Source organism: Electrona antarctica (assembly GCF_951216825.1).
Source record: "Electrona antarctica genome assembly, contig: scaffold_310, whole genome shotgun sequence".
Taxonomy (NCBI): Eukaryota; Metazoa; Chordata; class Actinopteri; order Myctophiformes; family Myctophidae; genus Electrona; species Electrona antarctica.
Genome location: NW_027638568.1, coordinates 21,703 through 48,337, shown reverse-complemented (window position 1 = coordinate 48,337; position 26,635 = coordinate 21,703). Strand labels below are relative to the sequence as shown.

Genomic DNA, 26,635 nt, shown 5'->3' with positions numbered 1-26,635 from the left:
TGAGAAACATATCACTGTGAACCTCAACCTCAACAACATATACTTCTAGTCTGTAGCATTAGAAACATATCACTGTGAACCTCAACCTCAACAACATATACTTCTAGTCTGTAGCATTAGAAACATATCACTGTGAACCTCAACCTCAACAACATATACTTCTAGTCTGTAGCATTAGAAACATATCACTGTGAACCTCAACCTCAACAACATATACTTCTAGTCTGTAGCATTAGAAACATATCACTGTGAACCTCAACAACATATACTTCTAGTCTGTAGCATTAGAAACATATCACTGTGAACCTCAACAACATATACTTCTAGTCTGTAGCATTAGAAACATATCACTGTGAACCTCAACCTCAACAACATATACTTCTAGTCTGTAGCATTAGAAACATATCACTGTGAACCTCAACCTCAACAACATATACTTCTAGTCTGTAGCATTAGAAACATATCACTGTGAACCTCAACAACATATACTTCTAGTCTGTAGCATTAGAAACATATCACTGTGAATCTCAACAACATATACTTCTAGTCTGTAGCATTAGAAACATATCACTGTGAACCTCAACCTCAACAACATATACTTCTAGTCTGTAGCATTAGAAACATATCACTGTGAACCTCAACCTCAACAACATATACTTCTAGTCTGTAGCATTAGAAACATATCACTGTGAACCTCAACAACATATACTTCTAGTCTGTAGCATTAGAAACATATCACTGTGAATCTCAACAACATATACTTCCAGTCTGTAGCATTAGAAACATATCACTGTGAATCTCAACAACATATACTTCTAGTCTGTAGCATTAGAAACATATCACTGTGAACCTCAACAACATATACTTCTAGTCTGTAGCATTAGAAACATATCACTGTGAACCTCAACAACATATACTTCTAGTTAGAAACATATCGATGCTGTTGTGCAGAAAACTATATTTTAACCGTATAGCTTTTAACCATTATTTTAAACTTTAGCAGCTATTGAAAAATAGCAGATCTACAAGCTCGTAGCGCGCCACTCGGTGGCGCGCTACGAGCTCGTAGGTCTGCTATTTTTGAAGAAAACAAATCGTGAAAATGGGATGCCAATCTTTGAATATATATTCCCTGCCTGGAACAACATATTTTCAGATGGGGGTCTGGCGGCCAATTGCATATAATCTCTGGCGTCCTTGACATGAAATAGTTTGAGAACCACTGATATAGAAACACAGGTTTGGATTGGTGTTAGGATTTAGAAGACATTTGCACTGAACTGGTGGGAATAACGTGTTCCTTCCACGCGCTACGTCCGGCCGGGGAAACTCTCCCCTGTCAGGTGTAAAGAAGCTGCTTGGACTCCTCATGCATAGAAGGAAGCATGAGGTCAGTCCGCTGCCCCCCCCAGGTTGGCAGAGGAAGTGTAGCGCCCAGGATTACATGATTAGATCATTGACACTGGGTGAAAAAATGGGTTGTAAAATTGTGGGATAAGAAAAAAGGAAGACATTTGTGACTAAATGTGACTGAGGGACTGCCATTGGATGACTGAGGGACTGCCATTGGATGACTGAGGGACTGCCATTGGATGACTGAGGGACTGCCATTGGATGACTGAGGGACTGCCATTGGATGACTGAGGGACTGCCATTGGATGACTGAGGGACTGCCATTGGATGACTGAGGGACTGCCATTGGATGACTGAGGGACTGCCATTGGATGACTGAGGGACTGCCATTGGATGACTGAGGGACTGCCATTGGATGACTGAGGGACTGCCATTGGATGACTGAGGGACTGCCATTGGATGACTGAGGGACTGCCATTGGATGACTGAGGGACTGCCATTGGATGACTGAGGGACTGCCATTGGATGACTGAGGGACTGCCATTGGATGACTGAGGGACTGCCATTGGATGACTGAGGGACTGCCATTGGATGACTGAGGGACTGCCATTGGATGACTGAGGGACTGCCATTGGATGACTGAGGGACTGCCATTGGATGACTGAGGGACTGCCATTGGATGACTGAGGGACTGCCATTGGATGACTGAGGGACTGCCATTGGATGACTGAGGGACTGCCATTGGATGACTGAGGGACTGCCATTGGATGACTGAGGGACTGCCATTGGATGACTGAGGGACTGCCATTGGATGACTGAGGGACTGCCATTGGATGACTGAGGGACTGCCATTGGATGACTGAGGGACTGCCATTGGATGACTGAGGGACTGCCATTGGATGACTGAGGGACTGCCATTGGATGACTGAGGGACTGCCATTGGATGACTGAGGGACTGCCATTGGATGACTGAGGGACTGCCATTGGATGACTGAGGGACTGCCATTGGATGACTGAGGGACTGCCATTGGATGACTGAGGGACTGCCATTGGATGACTGAGGGACTGCCATTGGATGACTGAGGGACTGCCATTGGATGACTGAGGGACTGCCATTGGATGACTGAGGGACTGCCATTGGATGACTGAGGGACTGCCATTGGATGACTGAGGGACTGCCATTGGATGACTGAGGGACTGCCATTGGATGACTGAGGGACTGCCATTGGATGACTGAGGGACTGCCATTGGATGACTGAGGGACTGCCATTGGATGACTGAGGGACTGCCATTGGATGACTGAGGGACTGCCATTGGATGACTGAGGGACTGCCATTGGATGACTGAGGGACTGCCATTGGATGACTGAGGGACTGCCATTGGATGACTGAGGGACTGCCATTGGATGACTGAGGGACTGCCATTGGATGACTGAGGGACTGCCATTGGATGACTGAGGGACTGCCATTGGATGACTGAGGGACTGCCATTGGATGACTGAGGGACTGCCATTGGATGACTGAGGGACTGCCATTGGATGACTGAGGGACTGCCATTGGATGACTGAGGGACTGCCATTGGATGACTGAGGGACTGCCATTGGATGACTGAGGGACTGCCATTGGATGACTGAGGGACTGCCATTGGATGACTGAGGGACTGCCATTGGATGACTGAGGGACTGCCATTGGATGACTGAGGGACTGCCATTGGATGACTGAGGGACTGCCATTGGATGACTGAGGGACTGCCATTGGATGACTGAGGGACTGCCATTGGATGACTGAGGGACTGCCATTGGATGACTGAGGGACTGCCATTGGATGACTGAGGGACTGCCATTGGATGACTGAGGGACTGCCATTGGATGACTGAGGGACTGCCATTGGATGACTGAGGGACTGCCATTGGATGACTGAGGGACTGCCATTGGATGACTGAGGGACTGCCATTGGATGACTGAGGGACTGCCATTGGATGACTGAGGGACTGCCATTGGATGACTGAGGGACTGCCATTGGATGACTGAGGGACTGCCATTGGATGACTGAGGGACTGCCATTGGATTTCTTTTTAATTTTCGTTTTTTCATATATGAAAGCAGGGAATCATAGCTTCAAATTGACATATTGGTTGTTCAGTTTGACCCACCAGTTTTGGCGATATGGCTTATAGAGTAATGTATTTCAGAAAACAGCGAGTTGAGAAAACCGGCTTGAAAGGTTCACTTCTGTGGTCTCTAACATTACACCTAGCTACATGTTTGGGCATTTATTTCATATTTACATGTCTTCTGTGGTCTCTAACATTACACCTATAGCTACAGCATTTATTTCATATTTACATGTCGATTTCAGCTCTGACACTTATTTCAGACATGCTCTAGTATGTGAAGAGTCTGCCTGTGCTATTAACTCATTTTGAAAAGTTTTTCTCTGGTGAAGAGCTGGAATCTGCGCGATGGCAGACTTTCAGTCAAATCTGGTCACATTTGTATAATTGTGTCATCAGGTCTAATTGGGTTATCGGCCACGCCCTACTTGATCACACAACAAGCATCAATAGTAGCAGATCTATCATCCACAAGCTGGAGGAGAGAGCTTGTAGATCTGATCTATCATCCACAAGCTGGAGGAGAGAGCTTGTAGATCTGATCTATCATCCACAAGCTGGAGGAGAGATCTTGTAGATCTGCTACTTTTGGATCTGAATCCCCAAAAGTAACTGTTTTTGTGAGGTTTCCACCCGACAGAGACCCGTTATTTAGTTTTTCCTAAATGAAACGTATCCAAAGAGAAGGACGTGTCCTTCAGTCATGAAGAGAAGGACGTGTCCTTCAGTCATGAAGAGAAGGACGTGTCCTTCAGTCATGAAGAGAAGGACGTGTCCTTCAGTCATGAAGAGAAGGACGTGTCCTTCAGTCATGAAGAGAAGGACGTGTCCTTCAGTCATGAAGAGAAGGACGTGTCCTTCAGTCATGGTCAAAGAGAAGGACGTGTCCTTCAGTCATGGTCAAAGAGAAGGACGTGTCCTTCAGTCATGGTCGCCTGTTAGTAAACATGCATTTCTCTGAGCCGTGCACTAGGGCTTTAAGCAACTAGTTGACTTACTAGATGATGGTTGTTTTTTTTTCTCCCAGTTTTTGTAGGAAGATCAGCTAGAATCAGGGGTGCCCACCCTTTTTAGACTTGAGAGCTACTTTCAAAATGACCAGCTCAACAAGATCTACCCACCTGAAAATAGTTTAAATATGTACCTGAGTGTGCTTGGCTGGCAATACATATAAGACAAAATGCACTTGGAATGGGAAATAGAGGGGGAGAAATGGAATAGGTAGGGGTTAAATTACCATTGATTTTACAATATAAATTGGGGTCTCAGATATAGAAATTCCATTAAATGGGGGTCCGTAGACTAATGCATGTCAAACTGGGGGTCCTTGAAATCAAAGGGGTTGAGAATCACTGCTAGAGCCGTACAAATCTTCTCTTATATGGGGGTCCCTGGCATATGTTTTCAAACGGGCGTCCGAGGGGCTAATTTGTGTCAATTTGGGGGTCCTCAGGGCTGGACTGGCCATAGGACGTACCGGGCATATTCCCGTTGGGCCGTGACCGTAGGGGGGCCGCCATGATATGAAACATGACAGACAGGCAGGCCAGAAGGCAGCAGGCCACCAGGAAAGGTCCGGGCGTGCTTCCATTCTGCCATCATGATCACTTTACTGTACCTGTATCAGTGAGGGACAAATAAACCCTCTTCTATCTTGAATCATCATCATTCTTGTGAGAGCAACAAAGGGTTGTTGTAGTTGTCTGTTGGTTTGTATCATTCATGTTGTTCTGTAAAAGTGGTGGTATTAGGGTATGTTTGTGTGTGCCTCGACGGAGCGGGTGGTAGAGTTTCTGCTATCTGCGCGCTGGTTGTGGTAGGCCGGCCGGTCTGGGCCAAATTCGCGTGAAAATGACCGGGCCGGATTTTTGTCCCAGTCCAGCCCTGGGGGTCCTTGACATGAAATAGTTTGGGGAACACCTGTTGTCCCAGTCCAGCCCTGGGGGTCCTTGACATGAAATAGTTTGGGGAACACCTGTTGTCCCAGTCCAGCCCTGGGGGTCCTTGACATGAAATAGTTTGGGGAACACCTGTTGTCCCAGTCCAGCCCTGGGGGTCCTTGACATGAAATAGTTTGGGGAACACCTGTTGTCCCAGTCCAGCCCTGGGGGTCCTTGACATGAAATAGTTTGGGGAACACCTGTTGTCCCAGTCCAGCCCTGGGGGTCCTTGACATGAAATAGTTTGGGGAACACCTGTTGTCCCAGTCCAGCCCTGGGGGTCCTTGACATGAAATAGTTTGGGGAACACCTGTTGTCCCAGTCCAGCCCTGGGGGTCCTTGACATGAAATAGTTTGGGGAACACCTGTTGTCCCAGTCCAGCCCTGGGGGTCCTTGACATGAAATAGTTTGGGGAACACCTGTTGTCCCAGTCCAGCCCTGGGGGTCCTTGACATGAAATAGTTTGGGGAACACCTGTTGTCCCAGTCCAGCCCTGGGGGTCCTTGACATGAAATAGTTTGGGGAACACCTGTTGTCCCAGTCCAGCCCTGGGGGTCCTTGACATGAAATAGTTTGGGGAACACCTGTTGTCCCAGTCCAGCCCTGGGGGTCCTTGACATGAAATAGTTTGGGGAACACCTGTTGTCCCAGTCCAGCCCTGGGGCTCCTTGACATGAAATAGTTTGGGGAACACCTGTTGTCCCAGTCCAGCCCTGGGGGTCCTTGACATGAAATAGTTTGGGGAACACCTGTTGTCCCAGTCCAGCCCTGGGGGTCCTTGACATGAAATAGTTTGGGGAACACCTGTTGTCCCAGTCCAGCCCTGGGGGTCCTTGACATGAAATAGTTTGGGGAACACCTGTTGTCCCAGTCCAGCCCTGGGGGTCCTTGACATGAAATAGTTTGGGGAACACCTGTTGTCCCAGTCCAGCCCTGGGGGTCCTTGACATGAAATAGTTTGGGGAACACCTGTTGTCCCAGTCCAGCCCTGGGGGTCCTTGACATGAAATAGTTTGGGGAACACCTGTTGTCCCAGTCCAGCCCTGGGGGTCCTTGACATGAAATAGTTTGGGGAACACCTGTTGTCCCAGTCCAGCCCTGGGGGTCCTTGACATGAAATAGTTTGGGGAACACCTGTTGTCCCAGTCCAGCCCTGGGGGTCCTTGACATGAAATAGTTTGGGGAACACCTGTTGTCCCAGTCCAGCCCTGGGGGTCCTTGACATGAAATAGTTTGGGGAACACCTGTTGTCCCAGTCCAGCCCTGGGGGTCCTTGACATGAAATAGTTTGGGGAACACCTGTTGTCCCAGTCCAGCCCTGGGGGTCCTTGACATGAAATAGTTTGGGGAACACCTGTTGTAAGCCACAGTGGCTTAATGGTTAACTGCAGCTGGCTTTAGTTGTAGGGTTAAATTATTAAAAACCAAGACTCTAACTAGACCAACCCACCCGCTCTGTCTTAACCCATTTTGGGGCGGGAACCCCTTTTGGTGTTAGCATTATGTTATGCTTCAGCTATTGAAAAATAGCAGATCTACAAGCTCGTAGCGCGCCACCGAGTAACGCGCTACGAGCTTGTAGGTCTGCTATTTTTGAAAAATCGAAGAACGACTGACATAGAAACTTTTTCAGAAAACTGTCAGGATGTAGAAGACATTTATAGAATCTGATCTCAGGTCAAAATGGGTTAATGTCCAAATGGCCATCTCTCATTGTTAGTGTAATGCTTGTTCTCATTGTTAGTGTAATGCTTGTTCTCATTGTTAGTGTAATGCTTGTTCTCATTGTTAGTGTAATGCTTGTTCTCATTGTTAGTGTAATGCTTGTTCTCATTGTTAGTGTAATGCTTGTTCTCATTGTTAGTGTAATGCTTGTTCTCATTGTTAGTGTAATGCTTGTTCTCATTGTTGGTGTAATCAGTGCTCGTGTGTCAATGGTGGGCTAATCGGCATGTAAGGTTGGCTGGGCGGGGGTGGGCTGTAAGGGGGGGGGGGGGGGCTGCAAGGTGGAGTGTGGGGTGAAAGGGTAGAGACCACTAGACCGGTGTTGCCATGTCTGCTTATTAGAAGCGGCTCGACTGTGTGCTTGTTTTCCTGTGAAGTTGCTTGTAAATTTTGGTAGTTATTGGTAGTTGATTATTTGAGCTTTTTCTGAAGTTGTAGTTGTTTATTTGGGCTTGTTTCTAAAGTGTAGTTGTTTATTTGGGCTTGTTTCTTGGTCAGTGAGTCTCTTCTTTTGGCCGTGTTTTCAGGGCTGGTTGGTTAAAGTGTGTAAAAAGGTTTCCCAGTGTAATCATTAAGCTGTAGTAATAATACCTCACTGACCCGTCGTTCACACTGCCTTTGATCTCTGTGAGCCCCCAACGGCCTTCGATACGTTAGTGATCTCTGTGAGCCCCCAACGGCCTTCGATACGTTAGTGATCTCTGTGAGCCCCCAACGGCCTTCGATACGTTAGTGATCTCTGTGAGCCCCCAACGGCCTTCGATACGTTAGTGATCTCTGTGAGCCCCCAACGGCCTTCGATACGTTAGTGATCTCTGTGAGCCCCCAACGGCCTTCGATACGTTAGTGATCTCTGTGAGCCCCCAACGGCCTTCGATACGTTAGTGATCTCTGTGTGCCCCCAACGGCCTTCGATACGTTAGTGATCTCTGTGAGCCCCCAACGGCCTTCGATACGTTAGTGATCTCTGTGAGCCCCCAACGGCCTTCGATACGTTAGTGATCTCTGTGTGCCCCCAACGGCCTTCGATACGTTAGTGATCTCTGTGAGCCCCCAACGGCCTTCGATACGTTAGTGATCTCTGTGAGCCCCCAACGGCCTTCGATACGTTAGTGATCTCTGTGAGCCCCCAACGGCCTTCGATACGTTAGTGATCTCTGTGAGCCCCCAACGGCCTTCGATACGTTAGTGATCTCTGTGAGCCCCCAACGGCCTTCGATACGTTAGTGATCTCTGTGAGCCCCCAACGGCCTTCGATACGTTAGTGATCTCTGTGAGCCCCCAACGGCCTTCGATACGTTAGTGATCTCTGTGAGCCCCCAACGGCCTTCGATACGTTAGTGATCTCTGTGAGCCCCCAACGGCCTTCGATACGTTAGTGATCTCTGTGAGCCCCCAACGGCCTTCGATACGTTAGTGATCTCTGTGAGCCCCCAACGGCCTTCGATACGTTAGTGATCTCTGTGTGCCCCCAACGGCCTTCGATACGTTAGTGATCTCTGTGAGCCCCCAACGGCCTTCGATACGTTAGTGATCTCTGTGAGCCCCCAACGGCCTTCGATACGTTAGTGATCTCTGTGAGCCCCCAACGGCCTTCGATACGTTAGTGATCTCTGTGAGCCCCCAACGGCCTTCGATACGTTAGTGATCTCTGTGAGCCCCCAACGGCCTTCGATACGTTAGTGATCTCTGTGAGCCCCCAACGGCCTTCGATACGTTAGTGATCTCTGTGAGCCCCCAACGGCCTTCGATACGTTAGTGATCTCTGTGAGCCCCCAACGGCCTTTGATACGTTAGTGATCTCTGTGAGCCCCCAACGGCCTTCGATACGTTAGTGATCTCTGTGTGCCCCCAACGGCCTTCGATACGTTAGTGATCTCTGTGTGCCCCCAACGGCCTTCGATACGTTAGTGATCTCTGTGAGCCCCCAACGGCCTTCGATACGTTAGTGATCTCTGTGAGCCCCCAACGGCCTTCGATACGTTAGTGATCTCTGTGTGCCCCCAACGGCCTTCGATACGTTAGTGATCTCTGTGAGCCCCCAACGGCCTTCGATACGTTAGTGATCTCTGTGTGCCCCCAACGGCCTTCGATACGTTAGTGATCTCTGTGAGCCCCCAACGGCCTTCGATACGTTAGTGATCTCTGTGAGCCCCCAACGGCCTTCGATACGTTAGTGATCTCTGTGTGCCCCCAACGGCCTTCGATACGTTAGTGATCTCTGTGAGCCCCCAACGGCCTTCGATACGTTAGTGATCTCTGTGAGCCCCCAACGGCCTTCGATACGTTAGTGATCTCTGTGAGCCCCCAACGGCCTTCGATACGTTAGTGATCTCTGTGTGCCCCCAACGGCCTTCGATACGTTAGTGATCTCTGTGAGCCCCCAACGGCCTTCGATACGTTAGTGATCTCTGTGAGCCCCCAACGGCCTTCGATACGTTAGTGATCTCTGTGTGCCCCCAACGGCCTTCGATACGTTAGTGATCTCTGTGAGCCCCCAACGGCCTTCGATACGTTAGTGATCTCTGTGTGCCCCCAACGGCCTTCGATACGTTAGTGATCTCTGTGAGCCCCCAACGGCCTTTGATACGTTAGTGATCTCTGTGAGCCCCCAACGGCCTTCGATACGTTAGTGATCTCTGTGTGCCCCCAACGGCCTTCGATACGTTAGTGATCTCTGTGTGCCCCCAACGGCCTTCGATACGTTAGTGATCTCTGTGTGCCCCCAACGGCCTTCGATACGTTAGTGATCTCTGTGTGCCCCCAACGGCCTTCGATACGTTAGTGATCTCTGTGTGCCCCCAACGGCCTTCGATACGTTAGTGATCTCTGTGTGCCCCCAACGGCCTTCGATACGTTAGTGATCTCTGTGAGCCCCCAACGGCCTTCGATACGTTAGTGATCTCTGTGTGCCCCCAACGGCCTTCGATACGTTAGTGATCTCTGTGAGCCCCCAACGGCCTTCGATACGTTAGTGATCTCTGTGAGCCCCCAACGGCCTTCGATACGTTAGTGATCTCTGTGAGCCCCCAACGGCCTTCGATACGTTAGTGATCTCTGTGAGCCCCCAACGGCCTTCGATACGTTAGTGAGCTCTGTGTGCCCCCAACGGCCTTCGATACGTTAGTGATCTCTGTGTGCCCCCAACGGCCTTCGATACGTTAGTGATCTCTGTGTGCCCCCAACGGCCTTCGATACGTTAGTGATCTCTGTGAGCCCCCAACGGCCTTCGATACGTTAGTGAGCTCTGTGTGCCCCCAACGGCCTTCGATACGTTAGTGATCTCTGTGTGCCCCCAACGACCTTCGATACGTTAGTGATCTCTGTGTGCCCCCAACGGCCTTTGATACGTTAGTGATCTCTGTGAGCCCCCAACGGCCTTCGATACGTTAGTGATCTCTGTGTGCCCCCAACGGCCTTCGATACGTTAGTGATCTCTGTGTGCCCCCAACGGCCTTCGATACGTTAGTGATCTCTGTGAGCCCCCAACGGCCTTCGATACGTTAGTGATCTCTGTGTGCCCCCAACGGCCTTCGATACGTTAGTGATCTCTGTGTGCCCCCAACGGCCTTTGATACGTTAGTGATCTCTGTGAGCCCCCAACGACCTTCGATACGTTAGTGATCTCTGTGTGCCCCCAACGGCCTTTGATACGTTAGTGATCTCTGTGTGCCCCCAACGGCCTTCGATACGTTAGTGATCTCTGTGAGCCCCCAACGGCCTTTGATACGTTAGTGATCTCTGTGTGCCCCCAACGGCCTTTGATACGCTAGTGATCTCTGTGAGCCCCCAACGGCCTTCGATACGTTAGTGATCTCTGTGAGCCCCCAACGGCCTTCGATACGTTAGTGATCTCTGTGAGCCCCCAACGGCCTTCGATACGTTAGTGATCTCTGTGAGCCCCCAACGGCCTTCGATACGTTAGTGATCTCTGTGAGCCCCCAACGGCCTTCGATACGTTAGTGATCTCTGTGAGCCCCCAACGGCCTTCGATACGTTGGTGATCTCTGTGAGCCCCCAACGGCCTTCGATACGTTAGTGATCTCTGTGAGCCCCCAACGGCCTTCAATATGTTAGTGATCTCTGTGAGCCCCCAACGGCCTTCAATATGTTAGTGATCTCTGTGAGCCCCCAACGGCCTTCAGACCTCTGATTTGAGTTAAAACTGTACTTGGTGCGCTCTTTTTCAGCCTTCACCATGAATGGCAGATCTACAAGCTCGCAATGCGTCACAATGAGTGCATTGTGAGCAGGGGGTCATTGCCGTACAAATTACAATTTAGGCATTTAGCAGACACTCTTAATCCAGAGCGATTTACAGTAAGCGTAAGGGGGTCCTTGCAAATAAAACACTTGAGCATGTTGGACTCCTAATATCCCGTAGTGTCATTAGTGAATCGGTGTCATACATATTCTGAATAATTCCCGGTTCATGAATTGTGTTTTTTTAAAATCTAAATAAGAACATTATAATGTTAAAGGAGAATAATCGGGGAGAGAAGTGACACACAATCCACTGGTGCCAAAACTGTAGAAAACAGTGAACAATAAAGAGAAAGCATGGGCTTTATTTAGCGACCGGCAGGCAGAAAACACGACGTTTCAACCTCAGTCATACTTGACAAAGACCGGGAGGTGGAAACGTCGTATTTTCTGCCTGCCTGTCGCTAAATAAAGTTTGAAGCATCTTAACCCAACTTCCGCTTTATATTTTACTCATGATCAGAGCTTCCGTTGCTCCAGACTGTACGACGGAAGCGTTTATATTTTACTCATGATCAGAGCTTCCGTTGCTCCAGACTGTACGACGGAAGCGTTTATATTTTACTCATGATCAGAGCTTCCGTTGCTCCAGACTGTACGACGGAAGCGTTTATATTTTACTCATGATCAGAGCTTCCGTTGCTCCAGACTGTATGACGGAAGCGTTTATATTTTACTCATGATCAGAGCTTCCGTTGCTCCAGACTGTACGACGGAAGCGTTTATATTTTACTCATGATCAGAGCTTCCGTTGCTCCAGACTGTACGACGGAATCGTTTATATTTTACTCATGATCAGAGCTTCCGTTGCTCCAGACTGTATGACGGAAGCATTTATATTTACTCATGATCAGAGCTTCCGTTGCTCCAGACTGTACGATGGAAGCGTTTATATTTGACTCATGATCAGAGCTTCCGTTGCTCCAGACTGTATGACGGAAGCATTTATATTTTACTCATGATCAGAGCTTCCGTTGCTCCAGACTGTATGACGGAAGCATTTATATTTACTCATGATCAGAGCTTCCGTTGCTCCAGACTGTACGACGGAAGCATTTATATTTTACTCATGATCAGAGATTCCGTTGCTCCAGACTGTACGACGGAAGCGTTTGTGACGCGAGACCAGTGAGTCTAAGGATGCAGGCTATTTGCATTTCTGGGTTTAAGTGGTTCAACGCCAAGTCTAAGGCCCTATTTACACTGGCAGACAAATCCAGCCTGAATCAGATCTGAGCCACATCCAGATTGGAATCTGATTTGTTTAAATGAGTCATGTGACCATTTAAACCAATCAGATTTCAATCTTGATGTGGCACAGATCTGATTCAGGCTGGATGTGTCTGCCAGTGTAAATGGGGTCTAAAGGTTAAATGGGGTCTAAAAGTTGTTTTCAGTCTTTGTACTAGAATGGAAAGATAATGTCTCCAGTTTTCCTCGTGACATACTGTATCCTTGGGGCAAATATTTACATATTATTTGTAATAAGGTGCTATTCAGTATTTTAGCCGAATAACCTCTGAATGACGTCACTTAGTTTGTAGTCAATTTTTCAAAAAAATGTGTTTCTAAACAAACGGCAGATGTACAAGCTTGTGAAAATCTACGACTCTGATTCCTTCCGGCTTTTAGTGTGAGCTAATCTTAGTAAAATGGACCCGAGTTGCAACTGTACTTGGACCATTGTTGTTGTTTTCTTTTTACATCTACACCAAATCTCTTGACTGTGAGCTTGTAGATCAGATGTAGAAATGAGTCTGCAGGCCAGGGGCCGGTCTAGGCCCCTGGGGCCCTTTCTGAAACCAGTCCCTTGACTTGAAGTGCTCTCGCCTCTCAGGAGGTTCCCTCGTCAGGAAGTGCCCCTCCAGCTGAATCAAGTTCCCTTGATTAGGGTGCTGGGCAGACAATTGCACGAGTCCCTCCGATCCGAGTCCGAGTCGAGTAGCAAGTCATTTGGTCCAAGTCTCAAGCAAGTCTCAAGTTTTTCTGTTGTGGGCAAGTCAAGTCAAGTCGAGTCACAAAGTTGTGTCAAGTCGGGTCGAGTCACAAGGTTGTCGAGTCAAGTCGGGTCGAGTCACAAGGTTATGTCAAGTCAAGTCGGGTCGAGTCACAAGGTTGTCGAGTCAAGTCGGGTCGAGTCACAAGGTTGTCGAGTCAAGTCGGGTCGAGTCACAAGGTTATGTCAAGTCAAGTCGGGTCGAGTCACAAGATTGTCGAGTCAAGTCGGGTCGAGTCACAAGGTTGTCGAGTCAAGTCGGGTCGAGTCACAAGGTTATGTCAAGTCAAGTCGAGTCACAAGATTGTCGAGTACTGTACTGTACTGTACTGTACTGTACTGTACTGTACTGTACTGTACTGTACTGTACAAGCTCTCCTCCCTGGCCTCTGTTTATGTGTTAGGCTGCACAACAGTGACACTTGATGGTGGTGACAATAATTATGCTATTTCCGTGCTCGGATACAGGGACACAGGGACACACACAAGTCACACATAGCTGTCTATAGTGGTTGCACCACTCAAAAAACAGGAAAAGAACACTTATGCCAATATCAAACTTATGCCAATTACAATATGTAAAATCACAATATCCAGTCTAATTATATGAATATAATACTGATGCCCTGCCCATGCACAGACAGGCCTAAAGCAAGTACAAAAATAATACAAAATAAAATAATAATAATAATAATAATAATAATAATAATAATATATTATTATTATTATTATTATTATTATTATGACAATTAAAAAGGAAAAATAAAGAAATAAGACTTTCCCATTCAGACACAGAAGTACAGGCCTGTGTCTGCATTAAATTGTCTTAAGGAAAAAAGAAATCATGTCACTCACTGCCACACATTTTGTCTCAGTTCATTTTAAGCTCTGTATAGGAAATCAAAATGTTCTGTTGTAGTGTAGTTTGTTAAAGACGTTGGGAAGCTTAACGATGTTTAATTGACTACAGGCGATAGAGTGAGAGACAACGCGACCGCCTCGTCAACTCCCCATGTTCAGCTGTGGATGTTTTTCTTTTCCTTTTTTTTTTGATGATCACAACTTAAGTTAGCGTCTTGTGTTGTTGTTGTTGTTGTTGGAAGCTGTTGCTGAATTAAGGACTTTTCAAATGGAATAATTTATTTGGAACAATAAAACAAGACAGGTAAGAGGAAAGTAGGAAAGGAAGTTTGCACCCGACGGACAAGCTTATTGTTCAACTGTGTAAAACATGCGTGACCCAACATGATTACATGAAACCTGCATTTATAACCAGCGCTGCACATAATTATTTTGAAATGTCCTACACAGATAAAATGAATTACTCACCTACTGCTGCAGGTTCCATGTTTAAATAAAGTAATTCCAGTGTTGTTCAAGTGACAGATGCATGGTTTTCACATTGTATTGTATTGTAAATATGGTTGCGTTTAGCGACTAGCACTATGACAGGAGCACCGTAAACTTTGGGAAAGTGTCATAGTAGCTTGTTTACAACTGAAACAGACTTCCTGTGCTCTGACTTCCTCTTCAAAATAAGAGTCACGTGTAAAGATTAGTCAACACTAGTTTTATTTCTAAGTCTACTTACAGGACATAACATCATATTTGAGTTCCTTTTGAATACCTGTCAGATTCTCTACATATAACTGTCGCAGCTCTTGGTGCGCAAATGCGCCTTGCATCCTTTGCAAAGGACTAAGTTGTCCGAGTCAGCTTGTCTCAAGTCGAGTCGAGTCTGGAGTCATTGTCTTCCAAGTCAAGTCGAGTCTCAAGTTTTTACCCTTGAAGTCCAAGTCGAGTTGCAAGTCGTCAAATCAATGACTCGAGTCGGACTCGAGTCGAGTCATCATGACTCGAGTCCAATACTCTGGTGCTGGGTATAAAAAACTGTTTGGAAATACACTCGCCCTCCTTGTGCAGAAACGGGAAACAGACCATCCGTTGCCATGGTTACCATCATGCAATTTTGTTACCCGTTATTTTGTTTGTACAGTTATATTGCATTGCATCGTATATGTTTATATTGCATTGCATCGTGTATATGTTTGTGTGACATGTGGATTTCATTAATATGGACATTTAAAAGGAAATACAGCGTGACTGTCAAAAAGGACATGTCATATACATCCATGGTGTTTATAAATCATTGTGTTAAAAGGTGTTTTGTTTGTGTGGTTTCATTTATAGTTTTTCACGGTGGGGTAAATAAAGAGCCCTTGTGAACATCAGTTGGAGCGTTGTCTATTCTGCATCAGATGAAGATTGTTTAGGAGGAGTTTGTTTATCATTTATTTGTAGGTTGCGGTTTCCATGCGGACAGAGAGCAGGGCTGCACAAGGCAATGGAGTCTAGATCGGCACAGACTCGCTCTTGAGGGCTTTATAAGCCACTTCCACTCAAGGCTGCTTGGTTTCGGACGACACTTAATATGGTGCAGCCTCGCGTGAACGCGCATATCGAGGGCAAGTGTGTTACGTCTGTTACGTTGTTACTGTGCTGTTCCTTGACCCTCGGCCTCTCCCCCAGAATGTGCGTCCTCCAGCGGTAAGCCCAACCTCAACGACGTCATCCTGGTCAACGTGAACTACATCTCTGACGTCAGGATGGTCCATGACTGCACTGAGACCCCGCCCCCTCTAGCATCACTGAATGTTAGCAAGGTAACCCCACCCCTAACCCCGCCCCCTCTACCTAACCCCGCCCCCTCTAGCATCACTGAATGTTAGCAAGGTAACCCCGCCCCCTCTAGCATCACTAAACCGAAGAATATTTTGTTGTTGGATAATATTTTGTCTATAATTCCATCCTGTATTGATGTTGGTACCATTAGGAGAGATAACATGATGTTGGTACCATTAGGAGAGATAACATGATGTTGGTACCATTAGGAGAGATAACATGATGTTGGTACCATTAGGAGAGATAACATGGTATTGGTACCATTAGGAGAGATAACATGATGTTGGTACCATTAGGAGAGATACCATGGTGTTGGTACCATTAGGAGAGATAACATGGTGTTGGTACCATTAGGAGAGATACCATGGTGTTGGTACCATTAGGAGAGATAACATGATGTTGGTACCATTAGGAGAGATAACATGGTGTTGGTACCATTAGGAGAGATAACATGATGTTGGTACCATTAGGAGAGATAACATGATGTTGGTACCATTAGGAGAGATAACATGATGTTGGTACCATTAGGAGAGATAACATGATGTTGGTACCATTAGGAGAGATAACATGGTGTTGGTACCATTAGGAGAGAGAACATGGTGTTGGTACCATTAGGAGAGATAACATGATGTTGGTACCATTAGGAGAGATAACATGGTGTTGGTACCATTAGGAGAGACAACAGGCTGTATTGATGTTGGTACCATTAGGAGAGAACATGGTGTTGGTACCATTAGGAGAGATAACAGGAAAACGTTGGTCAAAATAACAATTCTTCTACATTCTTTGATTTTGTCCTAGTAAATTAACTAGGCCTAATTCAGCTGTTTAACTAAAACTTTACTCTTGAGAACTCACCTTTTTCTGTGTCTCCACCTCTCTCTCTACCTCTCTCTCTACCTCTCTCTCTACCTCTCTCTCTCTCTCTCTCTACCTCTCTGTCTCTCTCTACCTCTCTCTACCTCTCTACCTCTCTCTCTCTCTCTCTCTCTCTCTCTCTCTCTCTCTCTGTCTCTCTCTACCTCTCTCTCTCTACCTCTCTCTCTGTCTCTCTCTACCTCCCTCTCTCTCTACCTCTCTCTACCTCTCTCTCTCTCTCTCTCTCTCTCTCTCTCTCTCTCTCTACCTCTCTCTCTCTCTCTCTCTCTACCTCTCTCTCTCTCTCTACCTCTCTCTCTCTATCTATCTCTCTCTCTATCTCTCTCTCTCTCTCTCTCTCTCTCTCTCTCTCTCTCTCTCTCTCTCTCTCTCTCTCTCTCTCTCTCTCTCTCTCTCTCCCTCCCTCCACAGCTTGCCAATCGAGCACGCTCAGAAAAGGAAGACAAGTTGTCCCAAGCCTATGCAATCAGTGCGGGGGTTTCTGTGGAAGGACAACAGCTATTCCAGACTATTCACAAAACGTAAGCACGCACACACACACATTTAACATCTTTATTTGCATTCACATTTAACAAGAAATTCTTGAACACAAACAATAGTGGATTCGCAAACTTGGAAAACTCTACAACAAGTGCTTCAGGATACAGATCACGCGTACAGGAAGCATCTCCTTCTCCATATATGGTCGACTGCCAATTATCGCAGACACTGAACAGAATTTTGCCGATGCCTGATCAGCTCTCGGCTTATTGGGCATGCCTGCCATCTGCAGGCCCCTCACGACTGATTTATGGACATTACCGAGGCTTCCAAATATCAACACAAGTAGTTTACATCTGTAGCCAAGCTGTATAACAGCATCCTTAAGACATTGGTACTTAAGCACCTTGGTAAGGAATGCACACATACGCACGCACGTGCGCACGCACACACCGGTAGATGATAAATCTTGGATGACGTAACTTGGCTGCTGATTCACGGCGCTTGGCTCTGTTCTCCTAGTTTTATATTTACTGTAACTCTCGTCGGTGTTATGTTTACCGCATAGGCAGCCGCCATCTTGGTCCGGGTGTACTGTACTGTACTGTACTGTACTGCACTGCACTGCACTGCACTGCACTGCACTGCACTGTACTGCACTGCGCTGCGCTGCGCTGCGCTGCGCTGCGCTGCGCTGTGCTGTGCTGTGCTGTGCTGTACTGCGCTGTGCTGTACTGTACTGTACTGTACTGTGCTGTGCTGTACTGTACTGTGCTGTACTGTCATCATGTGCATGTGCTACACTGTAGTCTCAGTCTGTATACTGTACTGTACTGTACTGTACTGTACTGTACTGTACTGTACTGTACTGTACTGTACTGTACTGTACTGTACTGTACTGTACTGTACTGTACTGTACTGTACTGTCTCTCATCATGTGCATGTGCTACACCGTAGTCTGTGTACTGGACTGTACTGGACTGTACTGTACTGTACTGTACTGTACTGTACTGTACTGTCTCATCATGTGCATGTGCTACACCGTAGTCTGTGTACTGGACTGTACTGTACTGTACTGTACTGTACTGTACTGTACTGTACTGTCTCTCATCATGTGCATGTGCTACACCGTAGTCTCAGTCTGTGTACTGCACTGTACTGTACTGTACTGTACTGTACTGTACTGTACTGTACTGTACTGTCTTATCATGTGCATGTGCTACACCGTAGTCTGTATACTGTACTGTATTTTTACGGCTCTAGCAGTGATTCTCAACCCGTTTAATTTCAAGGACCCCCAGTTTGACCTGCATCAGTCATTAGTCCACGGACCCCCATTTAATGACATTTCTATCTCTGGGACCCCAATTTATATTGTAAAATCAATGTGGATTTAAGAGAGTCTGAGAGTGTTCCATTTGTACACGCTCAGAGTTACAGACGCATAAGGGCCCCAAACTATCATTTAGCTGGGGACCCCATGGAACTCCCTGAAGGACCCCTGGGGGTCCCCGGACCCCCTGGAACTCCCTGAAGGACCCCTGTGGGTCCCCGGACCCCCTGGAACTCCCTGAAGGACCCCTGTGGGTCCCCGGACCCCCTGGAACTCCCTCAAGGACCCCTGGGGGTCCCCACACCCCACTTTGGGAACCAGTGCATAATGCTGTGTAAAGGAATCCATTCTATCTCTTCCAGACACGTGACCATGCATTAGAATAGGGAACGGGGCCATCTGGTGGCGATAGACTGTAATAGCGGTTTCTTTTTATTCATTCATTGGTTTTATTTAACTCAGGACCATGATCACATGGTATGGAGCACAGATTCATAAACCATGATCACATGGTATGGAGCACAGATTCATAAACCATGATCACATAGTATGGAGCACAGATTCATAAACCATGATCACATGGTATGGATGGAGCACAGATTCATAAACCATGATCACATGGTATGGATGGAGCACAGATTCATAAACCATGATCACATGGTATGGATGGAGCACAGATTCATCCATGATCACATCGTATGGATGGAGCACAGATTCATCCATGATCACATGGTATGGATGGAGCACAGATTCATCCATGATCACATGGTATGGATGGAGCACAGATTCATCCATGATCACATGGTATGGATGGAGCACAGATTCATCCATGATCACATGGTATGGATGGAGCACAGATTCATCCATGATCACATGGTATGGATGGAGCACAGATTCATCCATGATCACATGGTATGGATGGAGCACAGATTCATCCATGATCACATGGTATGGATGGAGCACAGATTCATCCATGATCACATGGTATGGATGGAGCACAGATTCATCCATGATCACATGGTATGGATGGAGCACAGATTCATCCATGATCACATGGTATGGATGGAGCACAGATTCATCCATGATCACATGGTATGGATGGAGCACAGATTCATCCATGATCACATGGTATGGATGGAGCACAGATTCATCCATGATCACATGGTATGGATGGAGCACAGATTCATCCATGATCACATGGTATGGATGGAGCACAGATTCATCCATGATCACATGGTATGGATGGAGCACAGATTCATCCATGATCACATGGTATGGATGGAGCACAGATTCATCCATGATCACATGGTATGGAGCACAGATTCATAAACCATGATCACATGGTATGGATGGAGCACAGATTCATAAACCATGATCACATGGTATGGATGGAGCACAGATTCATAAACCATGATCGTAGCGACTATACTTCCCATCAAACCAAATGAAAGTAGTGCTGTGTGGCTGAGCTGTCGGCAGGAACTGTACGGCGCGTTTCCAATCAAATCCAGAAAACCTTTTGCTGCTGTTAGGTGATTTATTGACAAAATAAACATCTTACCATATAGGTTAATGGCAAGGTGCTACCTAGGTGCAACTTCCCATTGGCAGCCCATTCATCCAAACGGAAAAGTCCTGTCTAATTGTATTAACCCATTTTGGGCGGGAACCCCTTTTGATGTTTTAAAGCATTATGTTATACTTTAGCTATTGAAAAATAGCAGATCTACAAGCTCATAGCGCGCCACCAAGCCGTCTGCTGCAGTTGTCGTCCACTTTACTATGAATATCTTGTAAATATTGTGTGCCTTGTGGTGATTGGGTCCAGTATTTAGTTCAGTGACCATGGAGTTAAGGAATGGTTCAGAAGCTGTGTTCACGTTCACTCTCCCATTGGAAATGAATAGACTCCAACATTCTTCCTGTCTCCTAATAATGTTACCGCCCACCTCACGCAGATACAGGAAGTAAAGCCTCTCTTGCTAATTCTCCTCTTGGGGCACGCTACGACGTCACGCTGCCACTCAAGTGATTACTGGCCAATCACAGCGCATCTTTTCCGGGACTTATCAGACCCACAGAACATGCGCTCAGTGACGCACACTCATGCTTCCGCGGGGGGCGGGGCTTCGCAAGGAATGTCGCAGGAATGGTCACAACACTGAGGACAACCGTCAGTTGTCTCTATGTCTCTGGTCTCAACACTGAGGACAACCGTCAGTTGTTTCTATGTCTCTGGTCACAACACTGAGGACAACCGTCAGTTGTCTCTATGTCTCTGGTCTCAACACTGAGGACAACCGTCAGTTGTCTTGTCTGAGCTAATGAAAAGGACCTTCATCATTGACTGCTGGGACTTCATTCCTTCTTTCAATGCTGTATCTTTGAGCCTTAAACTTAATGCACTACAAGAATATGCTCTTCTAATTTGGAGTGTTGTGGCTTCTGCAGTCTTTGGTATCAATCAATCAATAAAAAATAATCCTCTCCCCTCCCCTCCCCTCCCCTCCCCTCCCCTCCCCTCCCCTCCTCTCCTCTCCTCTCCTCTCCTCTCCTCTCCTCTCCTCTCCTCTCCTCTCCCGCTCCTCCACCTTCTCTCCCCCTCCCCTCCTCTCCTCTCCTCTCCTCTCCTCTCCTCTCCTCTCCTCTCCTCTCCTCTCCTCTCCTCTCCTCTCCTCTCCTCTCCCGCTCCTCCACCTTCTCTCCCCCTCCCCTCCCCTCCTCTCTCCTCCCCTCCCCTCCCCTCCTCTCCTCTCCTCTCCCGCTCCTCCACCTTCTCTCCCCCTCCCCTCCCATCCCCTCCTCTCTCCCCCTCCCCTCCCCTCCCCTCCCATCCCCTCCTCTCCTCTCCTCTCCTCTCCTCTCCTCTCCTCTCCTCTCCTCTCCTCTCCTCTCCTCTCCTCTCCTCTCCTCTCCTCTCCTCTCCTCCACCCTCTCTCCCCCTCCTCCTCCCCTCCCCTCCCTTCCCCTCCCATCCCCTCCTCCCCTCCCCTCCTCTCCTCTCCTCTCCACAGCATCAAAGACTGTAAGTGGCAGGAGAAGAGCATCATAGTGATGGATGACGTGGTGATCTCGCCGCCCTACCAGGCAGACAACTGCAAAGGCAAAGAGGGAAGCGCTTTAAGTCATGTACGCAAAATAGTAAGTACCTCCAGAGATGCCCATGCATACATACAGACAGACAGACAGACAGACAGACAGACAGACAGACGTATTAGAGGAAAGCTGACGGAAAAACATTCACTCATTGTATAAAAATGAACTCCTTAGACCGAGACTTAAGAGAAAATGAATAATTTCTTTAATTTGAACGTGCTCACAAAGTGCTCTGTGCTCATGGTGAAATTAAAATGTATACAACAGGTCCTTTCGAGGAAGCAATCTGATTGGTTGAAGCAGCCTTCTAGCCGTGGATCAAACGAGCACCACTCCACACCTAATCAAAACAAATAATTCAGCTGCTCTGTTCTCCTAACCTGACTCCGCCAGATGGGGCAGCAGAGAGTACACTGGGTTCCCCCCTCCTGCTCCCATCTGGGAACTCTCAGGCAGACTTGATGCTCCGGCCACAAAACCAGGCCGTTTTGTGGCCGGGCATCAAGTCTATTGAAAACTACGGTCGCTACGGGGGTAATTGTTTTGCGTACACCCGCCGGACATGTGGGGCAATCTGGATTATATTTTAGATTTTGCATTTGTACAAGGTAAGAGTGATTTTGAGGCACAAACGTAAACACGAGCCCTTTTAAAGGGGACCAGTCTTTTAGACTCTCGTAGAGAGATTCGTCAGAATCGAAAAAACCCTCTACGAGAGTCTAAATGTTTGGGCTAAGTAAGTACCTGCATTCTCTCTCATAAGCACCTAACTGTGACCTGGTCAATACATATACGCTCCCAAACTCTTCTCCCTTCTGGCTCAAACTATGGAATGAACTTCCCATTGCAGTCAGAACTACAGACTCACTTCCAATCTAAACTATGGAATGAACTTCCCATTGCAGTCAGAACTACAGACTCACTCCCAATCTAAACTATGGAATGAACTTCCCATTACAGTCAGAACTACAGACTCACTCCCAATCTAAACTATGGAATGAACTTCCCATTGCAGTCAGAACTACAGACTCACTCCCAATCTAAACTATGGAATGAACTTCCCATTGCAGTCAGAACTACAGACTCACCCCCAATCTAAACTATGGAATGAACTTCCCATTGCAGTCAGAACTACAGACTCGCTCCCAATCTAAACTATGGAATGAACTTCCCATTGCAGTCAGAACTACAGACTCACTTCCAATCTAAACTATGGAATGAACTTCCCATTGCAGTCAGAACTACAGACTCACTTCCAATCTAAACTATGGAATTAACTTCCCATTGCAGTCAGAACTACAGACTCACTCCCAATCTAAACTATGGAATGAACTTCCCATTGCAGTCAGAACTACAGACTCACTCCCAATCTAAACTATGGAATGAACTTCCCATTACAGTCAGAACTACAGACTCACTTCCAATCTAAACTATGGAATGAACTTCCCATTACAGTCAGAACTACAGACTCACTTCCAATCTAAACTATGGAATGAACTTCCCATTGCAGTCAGAACTACAGACCCACTCCCAATCTAAACTATGGAATGAACTTCCCATTGCAGTCAGAACTACAGACTCACTCCCAATCTAAACTATGGAATGAACTTCCCATTGCAGTCAGAACTCAGAACTACAGACTCACTCCCAATCTAAACTATGGAATGAACTTCCCATTGCAGTCAGAACTACAGACTCACTTCCAATCTAAACTATGGAATGAACTTCCCATTGCAGTCAGAACTACAGACTCACTCCCAATCTAAACTATGGAATGAACTTCCCATTACAGTCAGAACTACAGACTCACTCCCAATCTAAACTATGGAATGAACTTCCCATTGCAGTCAGAACTACAGACTCACTCCCAATCTAAACTATGGAATGAACTTCCCATTGCAGTCAGAACTACAGACTCACTCCCAATCTAAACTATGGAATGAACTTCCCATTGCAGTCAGAACTACAGACTCACTCCCAATCTAAACTATGGAATGAACTTCCCATTGCAGTCAGAACTACAGACTCACTCCCAATCTTAACTATGGAATGAACTTCCCATTGCAGTCAGAACTACAGACTCACTCCCAATCTAAACTATGGAATGAACTTCCCATTGCAGTCAGAACTACAGACTCACTCCCAATCTAAACTATGGAATGAACTTCCCATTACAGTCAGAACTACAGACTCACTCCCAATCTAAACTATGGAATGAACTTCCCATTGCAGTCAGAACTACAGACTCACTCCCAATCTAAACTATGGAATGAACTTCCCATTGCAGTCAGAACTACAGACTCACTCCCAATCTAAACTATGGAATGAACTTCCCATTGCAGTCAGAACTACAGACTCACTTCCAATCTAAACTATGGAATGAACTTCCCATTGCAGTCAGAACTACAGACTCACTCCCAATCTAAACTATGGAATGAACTTCCCATTGCAGTCAGAACTACAGACTCGCTCCCAATCTAAACTATGGAATGAACTTCCCATTGCAGTCAGAACTACAGACTCGCTCCCAATCTAAACTATGGAATGAACTTCCCATTGCAGTCAGAACTACAGACTCGCTCCCAATCTAAACTATGGAATGAACTTCCCATTGCAGTCAGAACTACAGACTCGCTCCCAATCTAAACTATGGAATGAACTTCCCATTGCAGTCAGAACTACAGACTCGCTCCCAATCTAAACTATGGAATGAACTTCCCATTGCAGTCAGAACTACAGACTCGCTCCCAATCTAAACTATGGAATGAACTTCCCATTGCAGTCAGAACTACAGACTCGCTCCCAATCTAAACTATGGAATGAACTTCCCATTGCAGTCAGAACTACAGACTCGCTCCCAATCTAAACTATGGAATGAACTTCCCATTGCAGTCAGAACTACAGACTCACTCCCAATCTAAACTATGAAATGAACTTCCCATTGCAGTCAGAACTACAGACTCGCTCCCAATCTAAACTATGGAATGAACTTCCCATTGCAGTCAGAACTACAGACTCACTCCCAATCTAAACTATGGAATGAACTTCCCATTGCAGTCAGAACTACAGACTCACTCCCAATCTAAACTATGGAATGAACTTCCCATTGCAGTCAGAACTACAGACTCACTCCCAATCTAAAATATGGAATGAACTTCCCATTGCAGTCAGAACTACAGACTCACTCCCAATCTAAACTATGGAATGAACTTCCCATTGCAGTCAGAACTACAGACTCACTCCCAATCTAAACTATGGAATGAACTTCCCATTGCAGTCAGAACTACAGACTCACTCCCAATCTAAACTATGGAATGAACTTCCCATTGCAGTCAGAACTACAGACTCACTCCCAATCTAAACTATGGAATGAACTTCCCATTGCAGTCAGAACTACAGACTCACTCCCAATCTAAACTATGGAATGAACTTCCCATTGCAGTCAGAACTACAGACTCACTCCCAATCTAAACTATGGCATGAACTTCCCATTGCAGTCAGAACTACAGACTCACTCCCAATCTAAACTATGGAATGAACTTCCCATTGCAGTCAGAACTACAGACTCACTCCCAATCTAAACTATGGAATGAACTTCCCATTGCAGTCAGAACTACAGACTCACTCCCAATCTAAACTATGGAATGAACTTCCCATTGCAGTCAGAACTACAGACTCACTCCCAATCTAAACTATGGAATGAACTTCCCATTGCAGTCAGAACTACAGACTCACTCCCAATCTAAACTATGGAATGAACTTCCCATTGCAGTCAGAACTACAGACTCACTCCCAATCTAAACTATGGAATGAACTTCCCATTGCAGTCAGAACTACAGACTCACTCCCAATCTAAACTATGGAATGAACTTCCCATCACAGTCAGAACTACAGACTCACTCCCAATCTTCCGCCGTAGTCTGAAATCCCACCTTAACCCCTTATGGTGTTAGGGTTATGTTATGCTTTAGCTATTGCAAAATAGCAGATCTCGGTGGCGCGCTACGAGCTTGTAGGTCTGCTATTTTTGAAAAATCGAAGAACGACTGCCATAGAAACATAGCTTTTTCAGAAAACTGTCAGGATTTAAGACATTTTATAGAATCTGATCTCAGGTCAAAATGTGTTAATGTGTCCAGACATATCGACCCATGTTGCCTAAACCTGCAGAATGTAGGTTTTCAGACCCAGCTAATCACTGTGTGTGTGTGTGTGTGTGTGTGTGTGTGTGTGTGTGTGTGTGTGTGTGTGTGTGTGTGTGTGTGTGTGTGTGTGTGTGTGTGTGTGTGTGTGTGTGTGTGTGTGTGTGTGTGTGTGTGTGTGTGTGTGTGTGTGTGTGTGTGTGTGTGTGTGTGTGTGTGTGTGTGTGTGTGTGGTCTCCCTCCCTCTCGGCAGGTGGAGAAACATTTTAGAGACCTGGAGAGTCAGAAGACCATGCAACGATCACAAGCACAGCAAACACAGAAGGACTCCACTTTATCATCTTGAGTGGGTCGTGGGTGGGCCGCGTGGGTGGGTGGGCCGGCCGGGTGGGTGGGAGGGGGTGTGGGCCGGCGGGGCCTGGGTGGGGGGGGGGGGGGGGTGGGGCCACCAACCAACGCCACCACGAAGGAATGGCGGGCCGTTTTAAGTTGTTCCCCACTGCCGCCACTAGAGGGAGGGGGGGGGGTCGCCGTTCCTTTTAGCGCTCAGCCCGGGAGAAACCACGCCCCCTAACCCTTTCACCCCTCCCCCCGGAGGAAGAGAGGAGGAGTTCCGATGGCCCCGCCCCCTCC

The 26,635-nt window shown here is 46.9% G+C and overlaps 1 protein-coding gene across 1 annotated transcript in view; it reads left to right on the top strand.

Moving 5' to 3' along the window:
- lsm12b (LSM12 homolog b) overlaps window positions 1-26,373 on the top strand; it is a 119,567-nt gene extending 93,194 nt beyond the window's left edge. Inside the window, exons 3-6 of the mRNA XM_079530839.1 lie at window positions 15,920-16,053; window positions 17,363-17,472; window positions 21,779-21,905; window positions 26,256-26,373. Of these exons, the coding sequence (XP_079386965.1) occupies window positions 15,920-16,053; window positions 17,363-17,472; window positions 21,779-21,905; window positions 26,256-26,348 (464 nt within the window). The 3' untranslated portion in view covers window positions 26,349-26,373. The remainder of the gene's footprint in view (window positions 1-15,919; window positions 16,054-17,362; window positions 17,473-21,778; window positions 21,906-26,255) is intronic.
- The last annotated feature ends 262 nt before the right edge of the window (window positions 26,374-26,635 follow it).